General features: G+C 47.9%; 4 protein-coding genes across 4 annotated transcripts; 3 read left to right on the top strand and 1 right to left on the bottom strand.

The window, feature by feature from the left end:
• The first annotated feature begins 295 nt into the window (after nucleotides 1-295).
• On the top strand, nucleotides 296-6,371 carry V8C40DRAFT_249502 (uncharacterized protein). Its single transcript, XM_083216770.1, has 2 exons — nucleotides 296-438; nucleotides 558-6,371. The coding sequence occupies exons 1-2, from the start codon at nucleotides 372-374 to the stop codon at nucleotides 6,221-6,223; spliced, it is 5,733 nt and encodes a 1,910-aa protein (XP_083071732.1). The 5' UTR covers nucleotides 296-371; the 3' UTR covers nucleotides 6,224-6,371.
• On the bottom strand, nucleotides 5,888-8,083 carry V8C40DRAFT_249498 (ubiquitin-conjugating enzyme/RWD-like protein). Its single transcript, XM_083216769.1, has 4 exons — nucleotides 7,508-8,083; nucleotides 7,118-7,415; nucleotides 6,255-7,046; nucleotides 5,888-6,170 (listed from the first exon to the last, which is right to left on the bottom strand). Exons 1-3 carry the CDS (start codon nucleotides 7,569-7,571, stop codon nucleotides 6,506-6,508), a joined length of 903 nt encoding a protein of 300 aa, XP_083071731.1. The 5' UTR covers nucleotides 7,572-8,083; the 3' UTR covers nucleotides 5,888-6,170; nucleotides 6,255-6,505.
• Nucleotides 8,084-8,419: 336 nt separating this feature from the next.
• On the top strand, nucleotides 8,420-11,371 carry V8C40DRAFT_47136 (sec23 protein). The gene is made up of 7 exons (XM_083223015.1): nucleotides 8,420-8,592; nucleotides 8,649-8,779; nucleotides 8,850-9,144; nucleotides 9,195-9,671; nucleotides 9,730-10,824; nucleotides 10,877-11,076; nucleotides 11,133-11,371. Exons 1-7 carry the CDS (start codon nucleotides 8,500-8,502, stop codon nucleotides 11,155-11,157), a joined length of 2,316 nt encoding a protein of 771 aa, XP_083071730.1. The 5' UTR covers nucleotides 8,420-8,499; the 3' UTR covers nucleotides 11,158-11,371.
• A 464-nt stretch (nucleotides 11,372-11,835) lies between these two features.
• Nucleotides 11,836-12,418, top strand: V8C40DRAFT_267472 (uncharacterized protein; the record flags this gene model as incomplete). The annotated part of the gene is made up of 2 exons (XM_083219854.1): nucleotides 11,836-12,029; nucleotides 12,376-12,418. 2 exons carry the CDS (start codon nucleotides 11,836-11,838, stop codon nucleotides 12,416-12,418), a joined length of 237 nt encoding a protein of 78 aa, XP_083071729.1.
• Nucleotides 12,419-12,552: the final 134 nt, after the last annotated feature.

Below are 12,552 nucleotides of genomic sequence, written 5' to 3'. Positions count from 1 at the left end.
TTATTATTATTATTATTATTATTATTATTATTATTATTATTATTATTATTATTATTATTATTATTATTATTATTATTATTATTATTATTATTATTTAAAATTAAAGCCTAAAGAAAAAAACTTATATATACTAAGAAAATAAAGTATTAAGTAAGTATTATAATTTTATTTAATAATTATATAATATCCTACTAATATAAATAATACAACGGGTCTTATACTAAACTAACATTTGTGATCCTTGTGGGATATAGCTCCAAGTGGGACTTAGTGATAGCTCTGTCTTTCACTATCTACAACACAAGGTCCTACTATACCAACCTTGCTCATCAACCTTTTACAATGCGTACTCTCATATACTATAATATATTATGGCTCTGGAACTCGAAGGGCTAATCGCTCGTCTATTGCTCGTCATCTCATGTGCCGGTGAACAGGGTATGGTCTTCCTTGCATTGCACTATTTTGCCTTTGTCACCAAAATTAAGAATCTTGTTCTAGCACGTTGAGATAGCTATATAATCATCGGATAACGGTTGTTAATGCTTACCACATAGGTCTGTCAATCTCGGAATTCAACGATGCTGCGAAATTAGCACTCTGTCTGTCTGACAGTGCTGCTTCCTTTCACAACAACCAAGACGTCAATCTTCAGGATCTAGGATCGAAATTCTCGGATCATGCAGTCGCCACGATCTGGAAATGGCTTGTCCGACGGACCGACATATCCATTGGGCCTCGCCGAAAGTTCAATCACTTGATGTTCTCAGAGGTGTTGGCGTTGGAAAATCTCAGCAAGGGTCGTAACACTCGTCGAGAGGTAGATTCTGTCAACGGCAATGGGCGAGCGCAGCAAGCTGTTGGCTCTACTGCCTCGGGGCCTGGCGAAGGTAGTGACATTCGAATATACGCTTCTCCGGAGATAATGTGGGAGGCTATCACGGGACATGCGATAGATTATAAGCGCGTTCCTCGTTCAGAATGGCTCTTGCTTCTTGGCATCGCTTCGACGAAAGCGCAGGGGATATTGCAAGGTGACCTTGGTCGCCTAGTTGACCAAGACAAGCGCTCAGTACCAAAGCGAACGGATGCACTAGTCAAGAAAGGGTATATAACCAAGCGAACGACTCTTGTTCGGGGAACAAAAACAAGCAAGATGTGGCTCAAATTGTTTGCTCCCCCGTTGCCAAAGGACAGGAGCGCAGCCGCGCAACCGGAAGCCGAGATGAATCTTTCCCGCCAGGTCCTTGCCATCAACCTCGAGGCCGTTCCTTGGCACACGAGATGGACTGGGGAGTCTGTCGATTACACAGCGTTAGCAACCACTATCATGGCAATCTGTAAGGAATGGGGTGTTTTACGAATGCAAGACTTGAAATCTAAGTTGGGTGTTCTTGGCATGCGATGGCAAATGAAAGTGGTTTCTAAAGTCTGCCGGTTTCTGAATGCGCGAGATGCGATTCGTTATGTTGCTGCAAAGTTGAACAACAAAGTGTTTAATGACTGTGTACAGTTCAATCGCGATCTGACACCCAAGGACTGGTCTATATTCCTCGCAACTGGAAAACGAGCCGGCAAGCTTGCTAGATCCAGCGAACTCTATAGTCAAGATAGTCACGACGTTACCGACTCTTTTTTCAATCAATCTGCCTCTTCGAAATGTCTAGAGGTCGCCCCAACGTGGTCATCGGATCAACCCTTGGCTGCTACTATCGCAAAAAGCATAATGGCATGCGGCGAGGCAGGTTTGACGAATCCAGATGTGTATGGGCTTACGCTAGGTGTATCTTTCACACGTTTTCTATCCTCTTTAACGACATGCATTTCTACGCCAAATATCCAACCAGCTCAGCTACAGCATCTTCAAGTGAGAAGCGAGCACTCGAGAGCTGGAAAAGTCGCATCATATAGATATTCGCTGCCATCTCTTCCACAGGCTTCGCTCTGGGTGCTTCAATCGCCCGATACTTTGCCAACGAGTATCGACGAACAGGAGGATCAGGAGCAACGGACCGACTCACGCCTATCATATGGGTTCTCACAAGAATTGTACTTCATTGGGAGTTCAAAGCTAGCTAATCTCAGTCAATCCAACTTATCTCAAAGGAGACAGAGAGGCAGGCCTCGAAAAATTAGATCAGAGCATCAATTTGATCAGACTAGTGATCAAAACAGTCCACAGGAGGCATCGCATAGCAGTCATCCCAGCGTTCATCTCATAAATGAAGACCACACTGATGCGAGAGACTCGATGATCATCAAATTGAAAGCACCACAGGATGCTCTCAAAGCACTCACGAGCCCGCCTCTTAAACCACAGGCGGCCAGTCAACAAACTGATCTCCTTGAATCCGAGCCAGCAACAACAGAATCAGCACCGGACATTCTCACTGGCGATGTGACTCAAGCCATGAATACATCGCTATCACCTGATATACGAGTGCCTACAGAATCCTCTCAGTCGATAGGTCGTGGCCGGGGCCGGGGGCGTGGCCGGGGATCAAGCCGCCTTAGTAACAGGGGGCAGGCTGAATCTTTCACCAATGACACAACCAAACGCAAAGGATGGAAATGTGACAAATGTGGCAGGACTTGGAAGAATGATATTGGCCTGAAATATCACCTCGAAAAGTCTCAAACTTCCTGTAATCCATCTTATAGCCCGTCTAATATCGATGGATTCCGCAGAGAGACTAAGTCTATCCCTCGTTCAACGAGAGCAACTAAGTTGGCTGAGATTCCCAATGCCGTCCCTGCTCCATTGACAAGGGCTTCACGTCGGGTCGCGGATAAATCAACTGAGCAGAAAGAAAGGGGAGAAAAAGACCAACAAGATGATGATGATGATGTAGAGATCTCGAGATTCAGGTTGTCACCAGCAGAAACGAGACCCAAAGTTGGTAAATATTCACATTATACGACGTCGCCAACTGCTCTCCGTCACCCAAAAGAGATTTATCGTTTAAGTCAATCTTCCAACGCCCAATCCAATTCAGACCATAGAAACGCTTTGAATCTTTCATCTCTTCCACAGGAGCAGATTGCTATTCTACGTGTGGATATGAAGCAATCAAATCAGATGCTTGGCTTAAAAAATCGGAAATCCAATACCAACCCGTTAGAGATCCTTTCAGGTACCGGATCTAGTTTGAACCAGCCTGGGCGGGATTCAGGCCTCACCCCCCTTGTCGGAGAGATGGACGTCTCGAATGCCGACACAACCTGTAAGCCTGATTATGAGACTACTTCCCCAGCATATGGCGCAGGCAAGACAGAGGTAGAATTGGCTAGCAGCCAGCAATCATATGGGCCCGTGTCTCGCAATGCGGCAAGTAAGGTTTCAAAGAAAAAGCCTCTCAGAAGTGAGGTTACTGACCAAATCTCTGCGCTCCTGATGGATATGCTTGTCCAACAGGACGGGGTCCTTCCCGGAGGGCATTCTCTTTGGCATGCTCTCACCACCGTATGGAATACTAGATACCCCGAGAAACCAGTACCGAAAACGAAGGACTTCCAAGGGGCTCTAAGCCGAATGATCAAAGCCAAGTCAGTCCTGGAGCATTGGCATGGCTTTCAAGATCATAGCGGACTCTTCGCCAAATGCCAGGTCATTACGTTGCCGCATCTTGATGCTTTCTCCGCAGAAACTCTGAATGTTGTTGAGAGTATTAAGCAGCGACACCCTCAGCTCTTCATACCCACGCCGTTTCGGTCTTTGGACAATAATGTTGAATATGGAGAGAGGAAGGAGAACCGCCGAGGACGTCGTATTCTTGCTGGTGAAGTCGCACAGCTGGACGCTCCAGTGTATGTGGCTCAAGCTTCAGCCAAAAGGCGCCACGGAATGATGAGCGACATAACCACTCCAAGCAAGCGAAGGAAGTTCGCTCAGATCAATTCAAATAGTCCAAATCTCGCATCTCTTTCCACCCCACCCCACGACAAGTATGAAGTAAGATGGGCTGCAACCAGCTGGCTTTCTGACAATATTGAGGCCTCAAGTCAAAACAATCGCAGCATGGTTCATCCGACTCATGAAGCAAAGATACAATTCTTGGCCCCGAACGTATTCTTAGATGATGATTGGTCTATAAACGATCACGGAATGCCACAGGGATCAACACGGCCCCTCCGATTTTCTGATATAAATGCTACTTTCGAAGACTCATCCTCCGCTGTCGCCGTAAAGGTTACTATGACCGAACCTGTGAAGATTTCAGTTAACGATGGAAACTGGCCATATCTCGATTTGCAGTTTTTCGAGGAAAAAAGCAACAGTTCTAGCTTCACGTTATGTGGCTGGATGCCTGATGCAGAGTGGTTTCATTGGGCTGACATGGTCCAAGGCCTTGACAAACGTATATCCGGGAATGAGGCTGGAAGGCCAACTCCTGCCATCAGTACCGAAACTGCTCATGACAGATTCATGAAAGGCTTAATCGACTGTCTCGATCTTGAGCTAGCTGAAAGGGAACAGTTCATTAAGGCATCTCCGCTGGTTGCTGGTCCATACAATTTATTCGTGAATTTTTCAGCTGGTTTTGAAAGTGCTACTTCATTACCTAGTCTCAAGTGGCAGCACCAGGGACCATCGAATCCCCAATCTATTGACCAGATTTTGCACGAATCAGAAGCCTTGACATCAAGTGATGATGAAGACTCCGAGTTCAGCTTGGATGCTTCAGTCCTAAGATATTCAAGGCGCCCCCTGAATGTTGGCGACATGACACAATCGAAGATTAAAAGGGTGGCGCTGATAACTCGCCCACTTACTTCAATATCCCCGAGGGGAACGTACGGAATAGACGAACCAGGGGCACTGGAGATAGAGGACGGCCAGCTGGCAAGTCAGGGAGACCTCCTAGCCGCTTTCGTCGTCGTCCGAGTCTTGCTAGGAGGTGCAGATAAAGCCATCGATTGGGGCCTCTTACTTCATATCTTCCCGAATATGCGACTGGCTGCCTTGCGTAAATTCTGGGCAGTCGCATGTAAGGAACAGGGGCCTCATATAAAAAAATTTACCCGAGATGTTCAAGAACGGCTGATTGAAGCTTTTGAAAGCCTTGAACTCCCCATGCTAGACTTTGAAAATCCGATTGAATACGATTGGCAAATCCTTATTAAATGGGCGACGAGGATATCTCGCCAGGAAGGCTACCAAATCCCGCAAACAAGAGACCTTCTTGCCCACCGATTCTTACTCAAAGCCAACAGATCCAGCGAGGAAGGTTGGTGTGAGAGATATTTTCATGCTCAATCGTCGATTTTTTCCAGGTTTGAGGCGGTTACATCAGAGCCCGGTGCACTACCAGTCAATCAAGCCTTTGATTGTATAAATGACAATGCCAATGCCGCGAATGCAGATATTGCAAGATCATGGATCAAGTCACTTTGCTGCACTAGCGAAGCGAAATACTCTGTGCGAAAGATTAAAGAAAAATTCCTCACCTTGTCAGGGAAAGGCACAGAACAAGGCTCGCTACTGCTTAAGGAAGCCATCGATCAACTCACAGCTCAAAGGGTCATTTGCAGGAGCAAAAAGACGCCATTTGGAGGGCGTCCATATAGGCTCAGTGAGTGGTATTTGTCAACGTTGAGCAGGGTGGCGCAACGTTCAAAATATGAAGAGGCAGCAGCTTTCAAAATCCGTATGGATAGCATATTCCGTACGGGCGAGGCGTTTGAGATACCGTACACTCTGAATGACGGCTCTATGATGGCATTGACGAACTTGAATGCTGCCGGAAGAATTACACTTGCCCCCTTGGACATACCGAATATCCCCTTTGGCTTCGAACCGGGTAATTATGAGAGTCGAAAGTATCCTAAATCTTATTATCATTTCCGACTTCAGGCCGTTCCAACAGACCTGTACCAGTACAGCAATGACATTGCCGTGCTACAAGCTGTGACGCAAGAGGAGTTGCCTTCTACAACTTTGAAAGGGGAAATCCCACAATGGATTGACTTTTTTGGAGAGAAAGACAGCAAGAGATGGTCCGATATACTGGGAGCCATTTGTTTCACTTATGCCACCAAAGGACCCATGGCTATCAGGGACGTTTGTAACTCTTTGCGGCCGATTCTTGATGAATTTGAGGCGAGTCTTATTGTGAGCTGGGGCATAAAAACGGGCGTTTTTGAAGAGGCCATGGGCGGATTGGCCGTAACTGTGGGAGAGTGGTGGTGGTTAGCTGTACCATGGCAATACAGTCGACAGTGAGAGCAGGCTGGTAGCTTAGTAGTAGACAAACCTTCCATGACGAACTTCCTCCCCTCTCTAAGTGACTCATGTGCTCCTAGACACCAGGCGGCAGTAGTTACGATAGGACGAGGTTTTGAGCGCTCTAAAATTGATCATTATAATTCGACTTCATTGGCTGCTGGCCGTGCTATTGGTGACCCATGGATATCTACTGCGCACGTTTGAACTAAATATTACTGATTGTTCGAACGCATGGGAGGGAAGTCCCAGAAGCCCTCATCCCAACTACAGGGCAGCTGGTTATGTACTAAACAAAACTTTAAGAACCAGTGCAATCAGCAAGATGACCAAAGCTATAATCACTCTGTCTATCCACAGTGGGACTCCATCGCTTCCGGCTCTTGTCTGGTTAGCAGTTGAAGAGTTTCGCTGAGTTTCGCGTGAGGGCACCGGGAGTGATGGTGCGACTACGTCATTTGGGATACTGGGAGCGGTCTGGACAAATCCTTCTGCCAGCTCAGCTTCTTCGGAGATCTTATCATTTTGATCAGGTACATGTGAGACCTTTGACGGATGAGCTGACTGTGATTGGCTCTTCCCAGCAGCCTCAAGCTCATCTCTCCAGCCCATGTTTAGCTCAGCAGGAATTGATATATCCTGGCATGGAGAAGCGGCTTGTTTACAGCGGTCTTCGCATTCGGCGATGATGTCCGCGTTTGTTCTGGCACAGACTGCACATTTGAAGGACGCTGACTCTTGAGCAAGGCGGCGGCGGACCGCTTCAGTAGTCTCCAGACCACCTAGTTGACCCAGAACATCTGTTTCCATGAAGCTGCGGAGCCTGTATCATTACCGTCATCAGTCAGATATCAAGGGCTGATAGGGACAATTGATGGAGCGCGGAAGTCCTACGCGACAAGGGCAGTTCGAATGCCCCAGGCTGGCTGCCATGTTTCTTCATGATGACCACTTATGCTGAGGCAAATCTCCCGGTTGGCCTCGAAGCGGCCGTTTGGAGTGGAGAAGCGAAAGCTAGGAGGCCGAAGAGGATACGCTGGAGGCAGGATAATACGGCCATGATAGACACCCTGGCTGTATGGAGAATTTGGAGGGCCTCGGAGGGTGAAGTGCCACTCAAAGAGGTCCGACTCTAGCGGCTCCGCGGTGTAATCAGGAGACGGCGCATTTGAAAGCTCTGCAGCCTCGCGGACTGGAAGATGCCCGAGTTAGTGCTTCTACGAAGGATGAGACATGACTCTCTCTACCCTCCTGTCTTGAAGAGGTCGGGGAGAGGGAACTAACGTATGCGTCGAATAGTGGGGGATTTAGTGTTAGTGTGCGAGGGAGTTGCTGTTGACGCCGCCATTGGCCGCAGATATCCTTGTGAGTGGTCCGATGGGCTGTGAACTGGGCAGATGGCGGACGGCGAAGTCAGAAAGATAGTTGTCGTTGTTAAACGTCACAGGAGGAAGTGGATGGAGAGAGAGGTCTGGACGGCGAGGTTCGCGGAGTGGCCGTGAGGTAGGAAACAGATTGCATTTAGGAAGCTGGATCTCCAAGTGTCCACAATTAAGAGGTCACCGTGGTCTTAATCTGCGACACAAGATGTGATGATGAAAGATGACCTACCACTAAGGTTAGGTGCCTGGCGGCCTGGGTAGGTACATTGTTACCAGTTACCTATTAGTCTTTGGGCGTCTACTCGAGCATCCTTAAAAGAGCTAGAGAGGCCATAAAACAACCACTAGGGTTAATGGATAACTATACGTCTGCTATATACATGTCGAACATCAAATTTGTTATTCTCACTACTACAAATTCAAGACTGGGCTCAAGTATTAGATATAAAATCCCAAGAAAACACAAAGGGCATTTTATATAGGGTATGCTTGCGCATTCAAGAATCGATACGCAGTGACTTCGTACAGCTAGCCCACTAACAATTTTACTAGCAGACTGCTAGCAAAACTGCTAACGGGTTGCTACGATAACCCCTCTATAACGATGATGCTGCGCGGGATGTTGATTGTTCTAGTGGGGCCGAATTGCTCCACGCTGGCCAAAGAGTCTCAGTTTAGACTGCTAGCTGTCCTCATAGCGGTGCTCGTGCTTGCCAACGTGTTATCATTTTAAACAAATGATATACAAACCAGTCGAAAACCCTCTCCCTCAGCAACCTCGAGAATCTCACGTCTGAGTTACATCAATTGCGGCCCTACCAACCTAGCTGTACTTTTTGTGCCAACACATCATCCGGTTGAGCTGAGCGGCCAGCGACTCGGCTCGATTCATCAATGGACTACGAAGCAGTCAAGGAGCAATGGAGCGAGGTGGAAGATCGCGATGGCGTTCGCCTTAGCTGGAATGTCTTCCCCAGCTCTCGAATGGTATTGATCCTCTTCTGCGTACACTTCCTACTTGCTCTTGCTCATAGATCAAACAGGAAGCATCGAGACTAGTAGTGCCCATTGGCGCTCTATTCACCCCGCTGAAAGAGAAGCCCGAGACGCCTCTACTTCAATTTGAGCCCGTCACATGCAAACAGCCTTGTCGATCGGTCCTCAATCCATTCTGGTAAAGCTCCCCCGCGATTAAACAGCTTCTTGGTTCCCTCGTGCAGGGTGCTAACAGATGACAATGTTAGCCAAGTCGATGTTCGTGCTCGAGTATGGATCTGCCCATTCTGCCTGTCAAGAAACCAGCTCCCGGCGCATTATAAAGACATCACCGCGAATGCGATTCCACCGGAGCTGCACCCTGCCAATACTACCATCGAATATAGGCTGTCAAGGCCTGCTCCTGCGCCGCCTCTGTTCCTGTACGTGGTTGATCTATGCCAAGAGGAGGACAGCTTGTCTGCACTTAAGGAATCACTCGTGATGAGCCTCAGCCTGCTCCCAGAAAATGCGCTGGTTGGCCTCATCACCTACGGCACAATGGTATGCTTATTCTACATCTCTGTATGCAAATGGGAATTAACTGTTCCTAGGCCCAAGTTCACGAGATTGGCTATGAAGGTTGCGCCAAATCGTATGTTTTCCGCGGAAGCAAGGACTACTCCGCCAAGAATGTTCAAGATATGCTAGGACTGTCTTCTCAGCCTGTGCGGCCTGGAGTGCCACCACAGGCAGGTCGCCCAATGAATGCTGGAGCCGCGACGAGATTTCTCCTGCCTGTTCAGCAAGCCGAATTCCAGCTCACTAAGGTTTTGGAGGCACTACAAAAAGATCCCTGGCCAACTGCCAGCGACCGGAGAAGCCTCCGTTGCACAGGTGTCGCTTTGAGCGTTGCCATCGGGCTGATGGAATCAACTTTCCAAAACTCTGGTGGCCGCATCATGCTCTTTGCCGGCGGGCCTGCCACTGAAGGCCCCGGTATGGTTGTCGGTCCGGAACTAAGGGAGCCGATTCGTGGACATCACGACATTGATCGCGATAACGCCAAGTGCTACAAGAAGGCATTGAAGGTGAAGCCAACGAGACTGAATAGAGTACAACTGCACAGTAAACTAACACAGCCGATAGTTCTACGATAACCTCGCCAAGCGCACTGCTCATAATGGGCACATCATCGATATTTTCGCAGGCTGCCTTGACCAGGTTGGCTTATTGGAAATGAAGGGGCTTTGCAACTCGACAGGAGGTCATATGATTCTCACCGACAGCTTCACATCTTCCATGTTCAAACAATCATTTGTCCGCATATTCGAAAAGGACGGCGACGATAACCTCCTCATGGGCTTCAATGCAGTGCTCGAAGTGCTGACGACCAAGGAGCTTAAAGTCACTGGCCTAATCGGGCATGCGGTATCTCTCAACAAGAAGTCGGTCTCGGTTGGTGAGACAGAATGTGGCATTGGTAACACCTGCTCATGGAAAATGTGTGGCATCGACCCCAACTCCAGCTATGGTATATACTTTGAAGTTGCCAACCAAGGACCGGCAGCCCATCAACAGGCACCCCAAAAGGGAATGATGCAGTTCTTGACATATTACCAGCATTCCTCGGGACAATTCCACCTTCGAGTAACAACTATTGCTCGAAATTTGAGTGGCCCTGCCGGAGACCCGGCTATTGCACAGTCTTTCGACCAAGAAGCAGCGGCAGTTCTCATGTCGCGGATAGCTGTTTTCAAGGCCGAAGTTGACGATGGCCCAGATGTGCTTCGCTGGGTGGATAGGATGTTGATTCGGCTTTGCTCCAGATTTGCAGACTATCGTAAGGATGACCCGACGTCGTTCCGCTTGGAGAAGAATTTCACCCTCTATCCCCAATTCATGTTCCACCTCCGGAGAAGTCAGTTCCTCCAAGTTTTCAACAACTCGCCCGATGAGACTGCGTTTTATCGTCATGTCTTGAACCACGAAGACGTCAGCAACTCCCTCGTCATGATTCAACCGACTCTGGACTCGTACACATTTGACCAGGACGGCGGCCAGCCAGTGCTACTTGACTCTGCGTCCATTCAGCCGACCCACATCTTGCTGCTGGATACTTTCTTCCACATTCTTATCTTCCATGGCGAAACCATTGCTGAGTGGCGGAAGGCTGGTTACCAAGAGCAAGAGGGATACGAAAACTTTGCTGCCCTGTTGGAACAGCCAAAGGAAGATGCTAGAGTAAGCACATGGAGTGAATGCTTATGTAGTAACGGCTAACATTGCTCCTTAGGACCTCATCACAGATCGATTCCCACTGCCCAGATTCATCATTTGCGACGCAGGCGGCTCCCAAGCTAGATTCCTGCTATCCAAACTCAACCCATCAACCACCCACACGACGGGACCTTACGGCGGTGTGGGGGCAACCTCTGCCCAAACCATTTTCACTGATGATGTTTCCCTGCAGACTTTTATGGACCATTTGATGAAGTACGATATACAAACAGACCCAGTTTTGATGCAAGACATACTGACGATTATGATAGGCTCGCTGTTAGTGGCACGAATTAAAATGGGTAATTTAACAACGGGTGGGACTATGAAGGTCCAACGAGCTGTCAGAAGAACCAGCCTCAAATGGAAAGAAAAAAAGGTTAAAAATTAGAAGAAATACAATCCTCAATTCACCATACGCAGACACAAATACGGCTCTAGCTTTCGGCCTAATGATACATAATAATAGAACTATTTGCTGATGACAATATCAAGTTAACCCCCTAGTTCCCTCGAGCGACCGGTAGTCAATGCTTAGTTGCTCGGTTCTCGCACATTATGGGGAGCTGCCAAAGTGATGTTGGTCAGCCGGGGGCGTTGCCTCAAGCTGGAGCGGAGCCAAGAACAATATGAAGGCGATAATGCGAAGAAGTGTCGGCATGGGCGATTCGACCCCACATTCGAGAACAATAGGATATGATGTGAATGATAACTCAATGCACCAATGCAATATGGAGCGGCGCGGCGATTGATTAGCCTGGGGAACAATGCTTTGGAGCAAGAACAGAATCAACTCTCCGAGTCAATTTCGAATCGCGCAGGCCATCTTCATGTCAGTCGCAATGATATAAAGAGGTCTAGGATTTCCGCCATCTGGAAACAAAAAATCAGTCCATCATCAACAGCTTCAATCACCTCACAATTCAAGCCTCTCTTCACCAATCTCACCCCTTCAACCCATAAACCATCATCAAAATGGCCAAGGTCCAGATCGCCAAGACTGACAAGTCCACCACCACCGTCGGCTGCACCGTCATGGCCAAGCCTCAGCCTGATGGACACAAGATCGACGAGAACCACACTACTCTCGGCTGCACCGTCATGGCCAAGCCTAAGGCGCGTCAGCACAAGATCAACAAGAACCACACTACCCTCGGCTGCACCATCATGTAAAGAGTCTCACTTGATTGAGATATTAGACGAGATTGCATCTCTCAGGAATCGGCACATACCACAACCAACGACTCTCGATTCAGATGGATGGGATTCAAGTCTATCCCCGAATGTGCTATGAAATATTCAATATTATTATTTATACGCAATGATTTCAACGTTTAGGCCTTGTATTTGACAAACCCGTCGAATAGCCTGGCTTTTTTTCCCATCGCCAACCCTCTCAATCTTATTGACTGGATAAGATGACGGCATGGCTGGATGAGGCAGCATGAAGCCAGCATTTGTGACTCTGGGAAGGGAGGAATATGCTTATCATGTACACTATATACCAACTTTTAGTGTGAAACTCACACACAATTATATTTTCATCTATATTCAGTGATTTTTTCTGTCCTCATGCATGTGCATGCCTGGTACTCGCAACAACAGTCGCATGATTACCTAACTGCATCTCTAGCACTGCAATGCAGTATAAACGCCCAATAAAGAGCTGGTCCTTCCATCTAGCCATTAATC

Source organism: Trichoderma camerunense (assembly GCF_050948025.1).
Source record: "Trichoderma camerunense strain CBS 138272 chromosome Unknown V8C40scaffold_12, whole genome shotgun sequence".
Taxonomy (NCBI): Eukaryota; Fungi; Ascomycota; class Sordariomycetes; order Hypocreales; family Hypocreaceae; genus Trichoderma; species Trichoderma camerunense.
This window is presented reverse-complemented; position numbering and strand designations above follow the sequence as displayed.